General features: G+C 41.6%; 1 protein-coding gene across 1 annotated transcript in view; it reads left to right on the top strand.

Annotated features, from left to right (window-relative positions):
* Positions 1–18,673, top strand: part of Strump (WASH complex subunit strump) — a 52,332-nt gene that overhangs the window by 12,561 nt on the left and 21,098 nt on the right. Inside the window, 8 exon segments of the mRNA XM_067102881.1 lie at positions 3,954–4,017; positions 4,020–4,060; positions 5,520–5,742; positions 6,836–7,014; positions 7,886–8,053; positions 12,809–13,116; positions 13,848–14,483; positions 14,852–14,918. Coding sequence (XP_066958982.1) covers positions 3,954–4,017; positions 4,020–4,060; positions 5,520–5,742; positions 6,836–7,014; positions 7,886–8,053; positions 12,809–13,116; positions 13,848–14,483; positions 14,852–14,918 — 1,686 coding nt within the window.

Raw genomic sequence — 18,673 nt, 5'->3', positions numbered from 1 at the left:
AGACCTCTCCAGTTTTTCTTGGCGGAGAACTGGAGGGACAAGGAGAATCTGGAAGAGTCAGTGAAGATATCTCCTTCTGTCAAGGGTCATCTGAGGTGGTGGTTCGACCCCTTAAAGCTTGCAGAAGGGGTTTCTCTATCGCCTTCAGAGCCCCGACCTAGTGTTGTTTTCCCGACGCGTCCAGGAAGGATGGGGAGCAACACTAGGGGGGGAGGAAGTGTCAGGCACCTGGAGAGGGGAACAGGTGTCCTGGCACATAAATCTCAAGGAATTGGGTGCTATCTTTCTGGCTCTTGTTTCTTCGAAGCCAAGTGGCAGGCAGAATTGTCCAGGTCAATTCGGACAATACCACAGCTCTAGCTTACCTCAAAAAACAGGGGGTACTCGATCTCGTTCCCTGTTTATCCTGGCAAAGGAGATCCTGCTCTGGACTCATGCTCGAAGGGTCACTATTCTCACGAGGTTCATTGCGGGAGTGGAGAATATTCGAAGCAGACCTTCTCAGTCGGCAAAATCAGCTGCTACCGACAGAGTGGACTCTTCACAAGGAGGTATGTTTGGAGTTGTGGAGGTTTGGGGACGTCCTCTAGTGGACCTCTTTGCCACGTCCAGGACGGCAAGACTTCCCCCCTTTATTGCTCTCCTGTCCTAGACCCAGGAGCGTTAGCCATAGACGCCCTCCTCTGGGACTGGAAAGGACTTGGACCTTTACGCTTTCCCCTCCCTTCAAGATCCTGGGAGAAGTGATAAGGAAGTTTGCAACGTCAGAAGGAGCAAGGATGACTTTAATAGCCCCCTTCTGGCCAGCAGCGGATTGGTTCCCAGAGACCCTGTCCTTCCTAGTGGATTTTCCAAGAACGCTTCCTTTGAGGGTGGACCTTCTCAGGCAGCCCCATTTCAAGAGGTTCCACAAAACCTCTCCGCTCTGAGTCTGACTGCGTTCAGACTATCTCAAAGTTGGCCAGAGCAAGAGGTTTTTGAGAGATCTGTGGCAAAGGCCATCGCCAATGCCAGGAGACCTTCTTGAATGCGGTCTACCAGTACAAGTGGTCTGTTTTTAGGAGATGGTGCAGGAGTAAAGGAGTTTCCTCGACCACGACCTCTGTACCTCAAATAGCTGACTTCCTTTTTATCTGAGGCATAAGAATAATCTGGCAGTCTCGACCATTAAAGGGCTATAGAAGTATGTTATCGGCAGTTTTTAGACACAGAGGCCTGAACTTGTGCGACAACAAGGATCTTCACGATCTATTAAGATCCTTGAGACTGTCAAAATTCCTCAACTCAGGACACCTTCTTGGAATCTGGATGTTGTCCTGAAATTTCTTATGTCTAGTGATTTTGAACCTCTGTCATTCTGGCTTCCCTCAAAAAACGTGACTAGGAAAGCTGTCTTCCTAACGGCTCTGGCGACAGCTAAGAGGATCAGTGAAGTGCAGGCTATTAGCAAACATATTGGCTTTAGGGGTCCTAATGCTGTATGCTCCTAAATCCTTTGTTCTTAGCCAAGAATGAGAATCCTTCAAACCCTTGGCCCAAATCTTTTGAAATCAAAGGTTTGACGGAAATTCTTGGGCAAGAGTCAGAAAGAGTCTTGTGTCCTGTCAGGGCTCTTAAGTTCTATTTTAGCCAAGACCAAGAATACTAGAGGCTCATCGGACAATCTGTGGTGTTCGGTGAAGAGACCTGATCTTCCATGTCCAAGAATGCCTTAGCATTCTTTTTAAGAAGTGTTATTAGAGAGGCTCATTCCTCCTGCCAAGAAGGTGACATGAGACTTCTGAAAGTAAAAGCTCATGAAGTTAGAGCTATCGCGACTTGGTGGCTTTTCAAAGAATATGTCTCTGAGTGATATTCTGGTGCCACCTTCTGGAGAAGTAATTCAGTGTTCGACAGCATTACTTGAACTGAGATGTGAAGACGACATTTGAAGACTGCTCTTCGCTGGGACCATGACGTTTCCGCAGACACTATGTTGGGAGAAGAGGGCAATACTCATCCTATCCTTTAGGGGTTAGGTAGTATTTTTAATCTTGTTGTTGTCTATTTTTATGGTTGTTGGGTGGCCATTGAGGTGGACATCCCAATTTTTAGCCTATGTTAGGCAGATTTTTACCTTAGATAGGTCGGTCAGGTGGTTGGTCGTTGCTCCTTTTTCCCTCTCTGTATGGTAACATGATCTAGTCCCATTGTGGTCACGCCCCGTGGACAGGTCATCTAGATCTCACCAGCTTTATAGGTCCCTACCTTGCTGGAGACTCTAGTAAAGCAGAAGCAGGCTTGGGTGACAGATAACCTCGAAGTCAGCTATGCTAACAGGTAAGGAACCAAGGCGTCAATCGCCTACATTTATTTGTTTCCTAAATCCTATTCTGTCTCTTCCCACCTCCAATGGTGGGATTCATATATATATATCTGGCAGGTAAGTGTCATGAACAAAATGATATTTTAATGATAAAATAAAGTTTGTTCATACTTACCTGGCAGATATATATAATTTTAGTGCCCACCCGCCTCCCCTCTTGAGACAGTGGCACTAGAAAATCTGAATAGAAAATGGGAATGGTTCCCGATTCCCGCCTCCCAGCGGCGGGGAATGAGTACTAACCACCTGGCCACACTGCGTGTGCCGCAAGTTTTGAAATTCTGTCGGATTTCGGAGAAATACAGCTATATATATATCTGCCAGGTAAGTATGAACAAACCTTATTTTATCATTAAAATATCATTTTTCATGCAACCCCATAGTTCATCGTTAGGCCTCTGCTCACACAAAATCATCCAAGATGCTTTAGTCCCTCTTAAAAAAGGAAACAGCAGCCTGCTTAAGCTTTTCTACTGTCATTGCATAATGTAATTCCCTACAAATAGTGAAATCAACAAAGGAAAGCAGGACAGAATCACCAGAGAACTGGGAAAGAATCTCGTAAAAATCTTTTATGCAAATGAACAAACAAAATTGCCTATGACAGGGCTGTCCATTCCATGTTTAATCTACTCCGGGTGTTTTTGTATGTTGGCAATTTATCTTGTAATCATAGTGAGATTAATACTTCAAGTAAAAATGCACTAAAAGTTTCTTTGGCACAATTAGTTTTCTATACATCAGTATAATCAAGACCTCTTTCATCTAGGTATAATGCTTTTCTGGCCCATGAAACTTTCAGCCACAGTCGGTGGTGGCCTGTCCTACATTGCTTTGCCATGAAGCACAATCATGCTAACCTTAGATAAAATAAAAAATATTGAGGCTGAGGGCCAAAATTTCATTGTTTGATGATTGGAGGGTTGGATGATTTTACCAAGGCAAGCAATCTAATTGGCAGTGTTTTTAAGATCTGACGACGGAAATGAAAAGTGCATACAGACCCAGACAAAGCTATCTCAATAGTTTTTTTTTACAGAAAACTAAAAATGTTTTAATTTAATTGATTTACCCTTATAGAATCTAGCTTTTGAAAGTATATTGCAGTATATAGGAAGTTCACATGAATAGTTTATGGATATAGAGTATTGCAGCTAAATGTATCAATCTGTGTGAGTTTAGTGGTGCATAAATAAATGAATCAAATTTCACTACAGACACCACCCTGCTTAAGAAAATTCAGCTTACAAACATTCAGAGATGCAAACAAACAGGGTTGCAAATTAAAATTGTATTCAGAGCACTCCCATTTGCCACCCATAAGTTCAAATTTTGTTTTTCCCGCGTATTATAAGTATTGTATGTACAATGCATTGTATTTTAAGATGAAAGAAGGTACTGCATTGATTTTATATCATATGGTACTTACATATACTGTACTTGAATAGGCATGAAGAGTACAGTAACCAAATTACAAACAATTCAACATACAAACGGTCATCCAGAACATAACTTTTTTGTAAGAAGGGTGGTGTCTGTGTTGACAAACTTTTGACTTGTAACTCATTGATATTGTTTAACTTTGTAGGCTGTGAGTGATATGCAGTATTCTTCAATGTCTGTATTCCATCTCCTGTTGAATACAGCTATTTTCTTGATCTGAATTCAGAATACAATTTGATGGTTGTTGAAGAAGTTTGAGTCAAGTAAGTCTAACTGGATAGCAGTTTTTGGTTGAATTCCTCACATGGGAAGTTAAGAGATACATCTCTGAGTGCCAAGATTGTGAATGACTGTTTCCTATCCAAGATACTAGTAGAGAAAGTAGTTTTTCCGTGCATTAGGATTTTAATAGTCATGTTGAATCAAAATTTCATGAAAGTCAATGTTGCATTTTATTCTTTCTTAACATTATGATTTTAGTATGTATATGTGCTTAAATGTGCTGTAAATTCATTTAGGCTTTTTATCAAGTTTAATGTGATATTGCTCTGTACTTTATTAAGTTACATGTATCTAGTAACATTACTTCACCAGTCTTGCCAGAAAAAGTGGTCCCTCAGCATTAACGATGACTGAGGTTCCTGGCTTTATGACAGGCAGAAAAATTTTATAAGTACAGTAACAGAATCTAGTATATCATATTTGATTTTCCTAGGAAACCTTAAACCAACAATAATTCACATCATTTCTATTTTTATTATGAAAACCTTTCTTTTACACACCATTCAGCTTAAGAGGTTTACAGTATCCCCAAAAGCTTTACACTGTCCCCAAAATGCATTACACACAAAATGGTAGCAGGGAAATAAGCCACCAGATAGCTAATGAATAAAGAAGTTTCATAGATTTAGCTATGATAAGCTACTTTACATCAAAATCATTGAAAATCTGGAAATTACTGTAGGTAATGCAGTGAAAGTTCCATAACTTAGAGTTGCCAGGCAGCAGCTGTAAAAGATTGTGGCCTTCTTTATTCAGAAGCCTACCAAGGGATGGAAAATTTTAAGTTTATATTTTTTGTAACTAGAAAAGGGATTCTATCATTCTTTTGATTCCACTGTTAACAAATCTGGATGAATTCTGCCAGCATGATTACTATTCAGTGAGATGTCCAGAATTTGGTAGGGCATATTAAGTGGCATATTATAAACAAAATATGAACAGAATGTTGTACATATTCTGGGTAAGGTGGTCTGTACTGTTTTTCCAGGGTTTAGGGTTAAATCTGTACAGTGTACTGTAATGTACAGTATAGTGTACAAAATGCAATGCATTACTACCCTAAAGCAATTCTTTTATTTTATAATTTACTTATATTTTTATCTATTTATTTATTAATTTGTTAATGTATTTTTTCTTTTTTAGTAACTATTCTCTTATGTATGTACAGTATTTCCTATTACCTTCTGTAACTTTTTTCAAATGAACACCATGTTCTTTGGAACTTGAATTTCATGTCACTGGCCTCTGTGAGCTTGTTCTATATGAATAGGTTCTTCTTCTGAATAATAAATAATAATAATTAGATAATAAAACAGGTATATCAAGACAGTATTGTACAGTCTTCAAGTAGAAGTGCAGCATATATGCTAAAGTGGTACAGCATTATAGAAAATCTGATTGATTATTTTGTTTATTTGATCATTCACAGGCAGAAAGATGGGACAAATACAGGAAAGATGCTAATGACCATGTTTTGGAGCTAGCAGAGGTGTTTGCGGGTAGCCGACCTCTTGCAAGAGTGGCCAAGAACGATCGTCTAAACAAATGGTTCAAGGACACAGGAGAGCAGATAATGGGACTTGACTTGGAAGAACCGAGTACTGCAGGAAGGAAGATTATTCAACTGATACAAGCACTAAAAGAAGTGAAAGGTATGTGAAAGGTGCTCTTTTGTAGGTAGCTGCATTTTGTATTCTAAGATGCATTGAGTGTGAGAGAACAGTGAAAACATTATTATTATTATTACTGTTATTTGACACTATTTTGAGATGCATTGAATAAAAGAGAACAATGTTTTTATTATTATTATTATTATTATTATTATTATTATTATTATTATTATTATTATTATTATTTTATAAAAAAATCTACAATTATAGGGCAACATTTGGGGAGGGCTGGGAGAGGGTGGGCACTTTGCCCCCAAGACTGGGAGGGGACTGGTTTGCCCCCAGCCTTTGAAATAATAATAATAATAATAATAATATGTGGTTGGGTGTGGCACACCTGTTTGCTGCTTTATTAACTCAATACAGCTCTTATATGGTTTCAAAATGCACACAAATTTCCAAAAAATTTCTCAGGCTTACAGCGCCCCCTTAACACCCAGCTGATAGGGCTCGCTTCACTCGCCACCCCAGCCATACCATAAGATCTAAACCTTTGGCCCCACCCAAGAAAAATCTGAAATGATGCCACTGCAACTATATAGTAAACTGTATTACTATGTAAAAGATAAAAGCAAAGACTTTTGAACATCTGAACGGTGTTCCTCATCAGTGTTTACATTAACACTGATGAGGAACACTGTTCAGGTGATCGAAAGTCTTTGCTTTTGTCTTTTACATAGTATAATACAGTTGACTATATAATTGTGGATATTTATTACACAAACTGTCTTTCAAGAGATTGTGAATTTCTTAGCATTAATATCATTATTATATTGACTGTACAGTAGTATGCTATTTTTTTTCTGAGATTTTCTTGCCTCACTTTATTTATGACTTTGAACCTCTGATGTGAATATTCTTAAGAAGTATAATTCTGTGACTAACATGGCTTTACAAAGCATATTCTGTGCCTTAATGAAAATCATTTAGAAATATGGTTTTAAATACCAGTAGCATTAAAGTGAAGATTGTGTGGTTAGTTGTATAACTACAATGCTGGTTGGTCCCAAGGGAAAATGCTTTAAATTTTTTAGCATGGTGATGCAGAGATATTCCTGGCACCTTTTTTTCACAGAATTCCATGGTTTGGAATCAAGCGCAGGAGTGGTACAAGCTGTTGGAGAGGTAGTCAGTTGCCTTCAGACTCTAGTCAAAGTTGCAGGAGTAGCAGAGGATAACCTTGTTACCCTTTCATTGATATCAGACTTTAGTTATGCTTGGATATTGGTTGATGAATATACAAAAATAATGCAGGTAAGTTAGTGCCTAATGTTGTTTGTGTTTACTAAAAAATAAACATTGCTGTCAGCTGCTTATGCATGCACAGTTGCCCACAAAAGTGAAATTGGAGATTAGGTCGCTGTCCACTTCCTCCCTCATCCCCGTGACTGATGCCAGATGCCACTAATTCCTTGCATAAACAATTCTTATTGTTTTTTTACTGGTTTCCAGCTTGCATCAGAAGATTTATCCCAGTGTTAAGACTGTAGGTTTGTTAGCTATGAAAAATACAAATTAATCTTAAAATTTGTTATTTTAATTGGGTTTAGACCCAAATATATATTATGCTCCCAATGCATATGATCCTTGTGTAAGGACATCACAGGGCATCATATATGTGAAAAAAGTGTCACTCAATAAATTACATTGTGTGCTTAATAAAACAGGAGTCACTCTCTCTCTCTCTCTCTCTCTCTCTCTCTCTCTCTCTCTCTCTCTCTCTCTCTCTCTCTCTCTCTCTCTCTTCTCAGTGTGTAGGCATAATATGTCTTAAAGTAGCATTTGTTAATTATTTAAGATACAGAAGCTGCTTTATTGAACTTATGTATCCAATAACATAAAAAAAATTCTTCTAAGTTTTGTGGGCAGCTGTACACTGTTAAAATATGGTGTTACATATATCTTTCACAATTTTTAACTAACTGTACTTTGTACAATACATATTCATAATTTAATTTAATTATTTTTCACTGAAAGTTCTTTTGCAAAAAATTAGTAGCTGTATAATAGAGGTGAATAATTGTACTGAATAATGATTAGTCCAAAGGAATAGGAGTTACCTGTTTACTGGTGCTGCTGCTTGCAAAAGCAGCTCAGTTTTTTTCGTTTTTTTCTATTTTGGCAGTCGGCCATTAAAAAGGACCCTTCACACGTAGCAAAAATGCGAGCAACCTTCCTGAAATTGTCATCTGGCTTGGATCTCCCTCTTCTTCGAATTAATCAAGCACACAGCCCTGATTTAATATCTGTGTCAGCGTATTACTCTGGAGAATTGGTTTCTTATATAAGAAAGGTAAGCACAGGTGGTGGTGTGGTGTACTTCACTGTATTTGATTTTCTTGCCTTCATCTGACAGGTACTTATGGATGTGATAGCTTATGAAAACAAAGTTAGTGGGAGAAAACTGTAAATTTTCACTGTTACTGTTACCAGTGCTACCCTTTACGATGGTAAATATGGAAAAAGATAGGTATATGTAATGTACTGAAGTAATGTATACAGGTGGGGAATATCAGTTTTGGCAGTACAGTCAACCCCTGGCTAATCGCGGTTCTGGATTCTCGGACTCACCTAAATGCGGACCTCTCTATGGAACATATGTACAATAATAGTCGAATTTTTATTGACAATGACCACTGACACACGAATTTTCATTGGAACCTAACTAATTGTCATCAAGTTTTTCTGAACTGTTTGAACATTTCGAACACTGAGAAACCTTGTCAAAAGTGTTAATGTTTAATTTTAATGTAATTTATAAGTTTATAAGCTTTTATGTGCAAATTAAATAACATTAAATATTAAAAGTAATAATTTCTCTCTCTCTCTCTCTCTCTCTCTCTCTCTCTCTCTCTCTCTTTTACTGAGATGAGAGAATTTTTATGGTACATGTATATAGGTAGGTTTATTTGTTTTGTATGATAAATTTTTTATCTAATAATATGTACTAATTTTCAAATTTTAATATGATTAAATAATACAGTAATAATAATAAAAAAAATAAATAATAATAATAATAATAATAGTAATAATAATAATAATAATAATAATAAAACTGTAATTACAGAATTCATGTTATTTTAAACAAACAAATTCTTTCCCTCATCTTCTGTAAGAGCTCAGATTCAAAGCTGTAAGACATGTCATTTAACATGACAAGAAGGGGGTGTTTCAACATTCTCTCAATTCTCTCTCTCTCTCTCTCTCTCTCTCTCTCTCTCTCTCTCTCTTCTCTCTCTCTCTCTCTCTTTCTTGAAGTTAGGCAACCTACATATTACTGTTTCTCTGTATGTCTTTAACTGTATTGTAGATAATTTTAAATTGATCTAATTTACATTTACTGTCTACAAACTTTGTATGCCCGTTCTAAAACATAGAGACAAGAGCATTTCAGAACAAAGGGAAAGAGACAGAATAAAGAAGTTTTTAAAAGCTAGGTTGAGAGGACTTCTAAAAATAGATCGGTGGAATGGGGGAGAGAGAAATAGTATACTAATGTTCACACTCTCCTATATTTATTTCTTTTTTTAAGGATAATGTATTAATTTTTTTTAAATGAAATTACAGTAACTTTAATTTCATTTTAAAAGTTAGTTTAATACTGAATTTCCATCTTTTGATATTTAACATAGGAATAACTCTCTCTCTCTCTTGTCTCTCTCTCTCTCTCAAGAGTCTTCTCTCTCTCTCTCTGTTAATTCATAAATAATTTAACTTGATGTGTCAGACAATTCTCTCTCTCTCTCTCTCTCTCTCTCTCTTCTCTCTCTCTCTCTCTCTCTTTGTGTTGTTCTCTCAGTCCCCTAATAATTGATAAATAATTTCACTCACTTGAGTAAGGACAGCCCACCTCAATCTCTCTCTCTCTCTCTCTCTCTCTCTCTCTCTCTCTCTCTCTCTCTCTCTCTTAGTTACACTCACACATTTTTACAACTTATTATTTCTCTGTACGTCTTTACCTGTACAGTAGAGGGACATAATAATTAAGAGTTATATTAGTCAAAATAAAAAACACTGTTTATGAAAAAGCATTTTGTTCATGAGACTTACCTGACATATATATATAGCTGTATTCTCCGAAGGACCGACAGAAATTCAAAAACTTACGGCACACGCAGCGGGGCCAGGTGGTTAGTACCCATTCCCGCCGCTGGGAGGCGGGTATCAGGAACCATTCCCATTTTCTATTCAGATTTTCTCTGTCGCCGGTACTGTCAACACCTGTTTTCAGTACCTCCGTCATTGGATTTGTAAACTTTTGCCACTTAAGTATTCTGATTGTCTTTTGGTTTTTTGACTTTGGATTTGTGGATAGGCATACGCTTTTGTGGACTGTTTTGATTTTGCTTTGTTTTTTGATTTTGATTAAGATGTCTGGATCTAGTTCTGCTAGTTTCAGGTGTGCTGTGTGAAGGAGTGTAAGGTGAGGCTACTGAAAGCTTCGGTAGATCCTCACACTGTATGCATGAGATGTAGAGGGCATGTTTGTTTGTTTAATGATCGCTGCAAGGAGTGTGAGTCTTTGCCTGATGCTAGATTGGAAGGTTTATGATTCCTAAATATGTGAGGAAGTTAGAGCGTGATAGGATCAGGAGGTCTTCCTCCAGGAGTGTGTCTGCTGGTGGGAGTCAGGGTAGTGTTTTTCTCCTGTTAACCCTCCTGTAGACTAGCTATCACCTAACCCTGTGGTGTTGCCTTGGGGCCCTGAGGTTGTGTCTGCGTGAAGGTAATGCCCTGTCTGGAGATTATTTGAACTTCCATTCGTGCCTTGTAGTCTAAAGTGCTTGCAATTCAAAGTGCTTGAAGTGAAGTGCAGTGATCCCCTAGTGTTGTGGAGGGGGCATCAGATCGGCCCTATAATGCCTCTAGGCCTGGACCTCTGCCGGACTCCCAGGACTCAGGGAGTGGGCAAGTCGAAAGCCGCAAGAGGGTTACGGGACCCCACCGATCTGGCGTCCCTTCGGCAGGTCCTGTTGACGATTCCCAGGCTGCCAAGGATCGATCGTGCACGGGCACACATCCTGAAGGATTGCTTCTCGTCCTCTGAGGCGCCCTCCCCGCTTAAGGGGTGGAGCTCTCGGATGGACTCTCGACCTTGAAGAGAAGCTTTCAGAGAGAGGGACGCTTCACATCCTCTTTCTCAGGGCTTGTTTCTTCGCTCTTCTCCGAGAGTTTTGACGTTCCCGCCGCAGAAGAGGACCAGGACTTCTTCCGAGGAGGACGCTTTGAGCATCCCAGTCGCCCAAGAAAGAGCTGTTGCTTCCCCTGAGAGAAGGAAGAGGGCGTCCCCTCGCCCCCTCTTCTTCTCACAAGAGCAGCCCTTCTCTTGAGAGGGGAGTCTTCTCCTTCTGGCGCTTCTCCTTGACATGCAGCGGCAGTTGGCGTCCCTTAATGGCTGCAGAAGGAGACAGATCTGTGTCGGCGCCGGAAGGATTTGAGGCTGCCTATTAAAGAGGTCCAAAGAGGTCTCCTTCTCCTTCTCTCGCGTCGCCTTCTTCTCCGCGAAGGTTCCACCCTCATCGTTCGTTGGATCGCTGTCGGCTCTTTGCATCTGGTCTTAACGCTCCGCCAGGCTGCCCTCCTGACGCTTTCCATGCTGCTCAGGGCTTGACCCGCTTTCGTTCTGGCGCTCTGGTTGGACGCGCGGCAGGACGCGTTCTGCATGACGCCGCCTGACGCTCCTCAGCTGCTGCTCGGCAAGACGCTTCTCAGGACGCTCGTCAGGACACTCTTCAGGACGCTCAGCAAGACGCTCATCAGGATGCTCTTCAGGACGATTTTGCGGGACGCTCCAGAGCTTTCTTTTTCAGATTTGCGCAGAAGAGGTCTCTTTTTGCGGATTGGACTGCAAGGCTTAGTCTTCTCGGAGGTTTCCAGACTCTTTGGTTGCCCAGTTGAAGAAGGAGAGTTGTCGCTGAGTCGGAGTCTGCAGTTGAGGAACAGCCCCTGACTTCGTCAGTTTCAACGGACTACCAGGTTTTGCCAGCCTGCTGAAGGACTTGTTTCCAGATAAGTTTCAGCCTTCTGCCCTCCTCTCCTCCTCCTTCGCAGTTAGCCTCTTCAAAGTGAGAAACTCGCCAGGTTTTCCTTCAAATGAAGACGTCTCTGGCTACCAAGAGGGCCTTTAAGAAGGTTCAAGAGTGGATGGAAGAGGAAGACAGTACAAGACTTTTTTGCCCTGCCTCCGTCTCAAGATTGAGTGGGAAGGCGGGAAGGCGGAATGTGGTATGAGACGGGAGAGGATGTTGGTTGGAGAGTTCCTTCTTCTTCCCAAGGGACTTCGCCAGTTTTGTGGACGCTCCTAGGAGGCCTCTCCTTTCTTCAGCTAAGGTGGCCTGGACGTTTTCTGAAACGGACCACCATCTGAAAGGTCTCTTCAGAACAATGGAAGTTTTCAACTTTCTGGACTGGTGCCTGGGAGTCCTGGACTTGAAGGCTCGAGTCCGGACTCCATTAGTCTGGGGAGCTTATCCAGCGCCCTTGTCTTGCATGGACAAGGCTGTCAGGGATGGCTCTGATGAACTGGCTGTCCATTTTCTGTACAACCTTTAAAGAAGAGGGCCTTATACTGCAACTTCACAGCAAAAGTCAGTTTCTCCTTCACAGAGGGCAGAGTTGCTGTTTGCCCGATTTCTAGCCATCTTTTCCCCAGCCCTTGGTCAAGGATCTCGCCTCCAGCCTTAAGAGAAGGCTACTCAAGACCTCCTTGCCCAGTCTTCCAGACGCCCAGCAGTCCCTTTCCCACTTCTTCCTCAAGGACAGGCTTCCAAGATACAGAAGCCCTTTCGTGGAGGATCTTCCTCGAGATCGTTTCCTCGAGGAAGAGGTCTCTCCAGAGGTAGAGCCCTTCAAACCAAGGGGCAAGAAGTGATCTGTGGACCTCCAGACACCTGTTGGAGCCAGGCTTCTTTTGTTTTGCCGAAGCCTGGAGAGCAAGAGGGGACGGACAACTGGTCCCTCAATGTCATCGAGAAAGGTTACAAGATCCATTCTCGAGTTTCCACCACTGTGCTCAACACCCAGGATCTGTCGCCATCTTACCACCCAGGAGAAGCAACAGATCCTTTTCGATCTGCTTGACCAGATGCTCGAGAAGAGAGCTGTAGAACAGGTCTCAGATTTTGGATTCCCCGGGCATTCTACAACGGTTCTTCCTGGTCCCAAAACAGTCAGGGGGGTGGAGACCAGTCCTGGACGTCAGCAGACTGAACCATTTTATAGTGAAAGAGAAGTTCAAGATGGAGACGTCCCAGTCGGTTTAGGGGCTTTAAGACCAGGCGATTGGATGGTTTCTCTGGACCTCCAGGACACCTATTTTCACGTCCCCATTCATCCTCAGTCAAGGAAGTACCTGAGGTTTGTCCTGGGGACAAGTTTACCAGTTCAGAGCTCTTTGCTTCGGACTAAGCACAGCTCCGATGGTCTTCACGGTTCTGATGAGGAATGTGGCGAGATGGCTTCACCTAGCGGGCATAAGGATCTCGCTCTATTTGGACGACTGGCTCATTCGAGCTTCGTCGGAGGTCGAGGTGTCTGGAGGACTTGCACACAACGTTGGATTTGACGAAGTCCCTGGGACTTCTGGTGAATTTCGAAAAGTCCCATCTGACCCCGACTCAGTCCATTGTTTATCTGGGGATTCAGATGGATTCAGTGGCTTTTCGAGCTTTTCCGTCCCAGGAACGTCAGCAGCACTGCTTAGACAAAGTTTCAGCCTTCCTGGGGAAAGAAACATGCTCGGTGAGGGAATGGATGAGTCTGCTGGGGACCATTTCATCGCTGGAGAAGTTTGTTTCCCTGGGGAGACTGCATCTCAGACCCCTTCAATTCTTCCTTGCAGAGAACTGGCAGGACAAGGAGGATCTAGAGGTTTCTCTCAAGATCTCTCTCTCTGCCAAGGACCACCTAAGGTGGTGGCTCGATCCCTCAAAATTGGCAGAAGGGGTTTCTCTCAACCTTCAGAACCCCGACCTAGTGTTGTTTTCCGACGCGCCCACGTCGGGATGGGGAGCAACACTAGGGGGGGAGAAGTGTCAGGCACCTGGAGAGGGGAACAGGTGTCCTGGCACATCAATCTCTCAAAAAAGAATTGGGGGCGATTCAGTTGGCCCTCCAGTTCTTCGAGGATCGAGTCAGGTTTCAACCGAGTGGTCCAGATCAACTCGGACAACACCACAGCCCTGGCTTACCCTAAAGAAACAGGGAGGAACTCACTCTCGATCCCTGTTCTTGCTTGCAAAGAGACATCCTGCTGTGGGCCCATTCCGGAAGGTTACGATTCTCACAAGGTTCGTGGCAGGAGTGGAGAACGTCCGTGCGGATCTTCTAAGTCGGCAACAACAACTGCTTCCGACCGAGTGGACCCTGCACCAAGAGGTTTGTCAGGAGCTGTGGAGGCTTTGGGGACGTCCCCTGGTGGACCTGTTCGCGACTTCCAAGGACAAAGAGGCTGCCTCTGTACTGCTCTCCTGTGCTCGATCCAGGGGCAGTAGCAGTAGTGCCCTTCTCTGGGACTGGAAGGGTCTGGACCTTTATGCCTTTCCCCCTTCAAGATCTTGGGAGAAGTCATCAGGAAGTTTGCGCCCGGAAGGGGCGAGGATGACATTGATCGCCCGTTTTGGCCTTCGACAGGAGTGGTTCACAGAGGTCATGACATTCCTAGTGGACTTCCCAAGAACACTGCCCATGAGAGTGGATCTTCTCAGACAGCCCCACTTTGAGAGGTACCACAAAACCTCCCCGCTCTGAGTCTGACTGCATTCAGACTATCGAAAAGTTGGTCAGAGCGAGGTTTTCAAGACCAGTGGCTAAGGCTATCGCCAGCGCCAGGAGAGCCTCCTCCAATGCGGTGTACCAGTCGAAGTGGGCCATGTTCAGGAGATGGTGTAAGAAGAAGGGCATTTCCTCAACCACGACCTCTGTGAGTCAGATAGCGACTTCCTCTTTTTTCTGAGGAAGGAACTAAAAACTGGCAGTACCGACCATCAAGGGATATAGAAGTATGCTGTCAGCGGTTTTTAGGCATAGAGGCCTGGACCTAACAGACAACAAAGACCTTCACGATCTTTTAAGGTCTTTTGAAACTTCTAAGGTGGCTCACCAAAGGACTGCCTTCCTGGAATTTAGATGTAGTTCTGAAATTCCTGATGTCCAGTCCGGTTTGAGCCTCAACATTCTGCATCCTTTGAGGACATTACTAGAAAGACTATTTTCCTAACTGCTCTAGCGACGGCGAAGAGAGTTAGTGAACTTCAAGCTTTCAGTAAGCATATAGTTTTAGAGGCCATAATGCTGTATGTTCTTAAGTCCTACTTTTTAGCAAAAAACGAGAACCCGTCTAACCCTTTGGCCCAAGGTCCTTCGAAATTAAGGGTATAGCTGAAATTCTGGACAAGAGCCAGAGAGAACCCTGTGCCCTGTCAGGGCTCTAAAATTTTACTTGACAGAAGACTCAGGAAAGTCGAGGTCCTTCGGACAATCTCTGGTGTTCAGTGAAGAGGCCGGACTTACCTCTTTCTAAGAATGCACTGGCGTTCTTTTTGAGAACACCATTTTAGAAGCCCATTTATGCTGTCAAGACAGTGATTTTAAAGTCTTTTGAAAGTCAAGGCTCACGAGGTGAGAGCCATTGCAACCTCAGTGGCTTTCCAGAAGAATATGTCTCAATAACATTCTGGGTGCCACACTTTTTGGCGAAGCAACTCTGTGTTCGCTTCACACTACCTGAGAGAAGTGAAGACGTTTTACGAGAATTGCTGCTCGCTAGGACCATACGTTTCCGCAAGATACAATTTTGGGGGCAGAGGAGTGACACTCATCCTATCCTGTAGAAAATGGTTAGGAAGTGTTTTTATTTTTTATGGTTGTTTTTTATGGTTGTTGGGTCGGCCACCAGGGTGGACTTCCCAGTCTTTAGCTTTGTTATGACTTCATAACTTAGTTAGGCTTGGTCAGGTGGTTGTTTTTGTGTCGTTTGCCCTCATTGTATGGTCAATATGGTCTAGTCACATTGTGGTCACGCCCCGTTGACAGATCATCTAGAACTCACCAGCTATACAGGTCACTACCTTGCTGGAGACTCTAGTAAAGCAGAAGCAGGCTTGGGTGACAGTAATCACGAAGTCAGCTATGCTAACAGGTAAGGAACCAAGGCATCAATCACCTACATATGTTTGTTTCCTAAATCCTATTCTGTCTCTTCCCACCTCCAATGGTGGGATTCAGCTATATATATATCTGACAGGTAAGTCTCATGAACAAAATGATATTTTAATGATAAAATAAAGTTTGTTCATACTTACCTGGCAGATATATATAATCATAGTGCCCGCCCACCTCCCCTCAGGAGACAGTAGCACTAGAAAATCTGAATAGAAAATGGGAATGGTTCCTGATACCCGCCTCCCAGCGGCGGGAATGGGTACTAACCACCTGATCCCCACTGCATGTACCGTAAGTTTTGAAATTCTGTCGGACTATCAGAGAATACAACTATATATATATCTGCCAGGTAAGTATGAACAAACTTTATTTTATCATTAAAATATCATTTTGGAAAAACTTGAAACAGACATTAGGATGTGATTAAAAAGAGGTTTAGAAGACTTCTATTTCTCCAGTGTCGGATGGGAGATAGGTACTGTTCTATTTTTAGGGAAATTCTATTTTTATGTCTTGCTTGGAGTTTTTTTTGGGTCTCTCCTCATTGGGATAAGTTTTAAATGAAGGACAAAAACTTTAATTTCATTATGGGGTGGATTTATAATTTGGTGACCCCTGAGTTCTAGGTCATATTTAGTGTTTAAATTCTCCACATTTATTAGCAGTTTTAGAGTCCTGCCACCTATTTGAAAATTCCCAGAGGATGATGCTGTTCTGGCCAACCTCAACCAAGCACCAGTTGCCCTCTTATGACTTGACACATTATGTTGGAAAATTCACCTATTTGAAATGGTTTTTTGGAGAAATGTGAAACAAATCCTGTATTGAAACATCTCATTTCCATGACTAAATGCCTTTTTGGATAACCTATTAAAATAGAAGAAGGAGCATTTTTTGTTTTTGCTGTTTTCCCCAAAATAATCTGCAGTTACAGTGTTTGAAGAGGGTTTTCCTAAGTATTGTAGTGGTGGTAGCTCTTTCTTGGGCCAATACTAGAGTTGGTCAATTGCACTTGTTAGGCCCAAGTTTGATCTCATGATGAATGAAGAGTTAGATGCCAGTTTATTTCCCTGATAGAAATTCATTAGGCGCTCAAAATGAAAGACACACTAAATAACTTTTTTCAGGGCATTCATAAGAGTCTATTGAGTTCTTAGCCACTTTAAATGAATCTAAACTAAAGCTTTTGTATTGTTTGTTTGCTCAGTGGTCTGACAAAACTAAGGGATCTTAATTTTTATAGAATGTTCCTTCAAGTGCTGGATATCCCAGTTGCTGCTTCAACACTGATGTCTTCAGTTTATGTCACCATCCCGTTAGCATCTGAGGCCAGCAGGATTTCCAAGAGAGGAAAGAAGTTTTTCATTGCACTTCATTGTCCTAATATCCTCATCTTCATCAAATTCTCCTTGTCTTTGATTTTATGGTCACATTTTAGGAGGAAGAATGTTTGTGAGATCAGGCTTCATAAGATTTTGCTTTGTAATCAGATGTTTTTAGCAGAGACTTCAGTCACCTTTTGATTGTCTAGCCTCTGGCAGAGTTGAGCAGGTCACAAATTCATTGCCTTATATATAAATGACCTCAGGTATTTATATGAAAATTCTTTTACTATATTTATAATTTGCAGTTTTGAGCTTGTTTTTTGGCACTATCTGTTACATTCAGTACTTAAGTCTTAAGTTTACCATCAGACTTCTCCTGCAGTGTCTTGGGACAGGCCAACAGTCTTCAGTACTTGAAGGGGTGGAATTTATAACCAGTCATAACACAACTCACCAGTTCCAACATCTCAGGTCCTTTCACTGTTCTGTCTTGTACAGACATTGTTCAGGCTCACCCTTTTATTCCCTTGATTCCAGTTGTTGGGTATAACAATTGGGAGAGCCTTCTGCATAATTTTGCAAAGAACTTGTGCATTCTCTGGAGGGGCAAAAAATTTTTCACATTCACTCTGGGGTATAGCCTGCCAATGTCTTTTCTCCTAGATCATGTTTTGGGTTAACCACTAAATAATGAGACAGATTTTTGTAGTTTGTGTCCAATGTGGCTTCTGCTTCAAATGGGTTTTATACATCACTGTATTGTTGACAACAGATTCAAAATCCAATTGGAGTAATGATAGTAACATTCTTTTGCTTTTTGAATGCATTCCTGTGGATGATGAACTAGAATCCTCAAGGTTTTGAAATAGCAAGTAATCTGAAGCTCACTATACTTTTGTGTCTCATTTCATGCCCTTTAGATTTCTTACTGGGATTATCAGATGGTTGCAGTCCTCCAGAAGATTATTGAGGCTGATAGTTTTGTACATTATCAAAACTCTTTAATTTCTCTATTTAATTTCATATTGCTTATCTGGGCTCCATTACAGTAAATTAGGTTCTCATTGATTGAATATCTCATTTCTTTAGAACATCAGTCAGGTTCTGGTCACAGCTTGTTAGTGACATTTTAGAAACAATGTTTGATCTGCAGGTTAGCCAAGATAATTAAGCTTCAGACTGAAAAGATTAAACCTGTGCTCACACCAGAGGGAGGACTAAACCAAATAATGATGGAGACTTTGCTCTTGCACTGAACTTGTCAGGTAGGTCTTGACAAACACCTTCCAGTGGATGATTGTTTGCCTGAATTTTTCTGGTACAGGAAAATAATTGCCATGGTTTAGTCCCTATACAACTTTCTATGGTAATTTTAACCTAGTGGCTCAAGTTGTTGATTAATGGATGAGTTTATTTGCAGAATTATG

Source organism: Macrobrachium rosenbergii, chromosome 4 (genome assembly GCF_040412425.1).
Source record: "Macrobrachium rosenbergii isolate ZJJX-2024 chromosome 4, ASM4041242v1, whole genome shotgun sequence".
In the NCBI taxonomy this organism is placed as follows: Eukaryota; Metazoa; Arthropoda; class Malacostraca; order Decapoda; family Palaemonidae; genus Macrobrachium; species Macrobrachium rosenbergii.
This window is presented reverse-complemented; position numbering and strand designations above follow the sequence as displayed.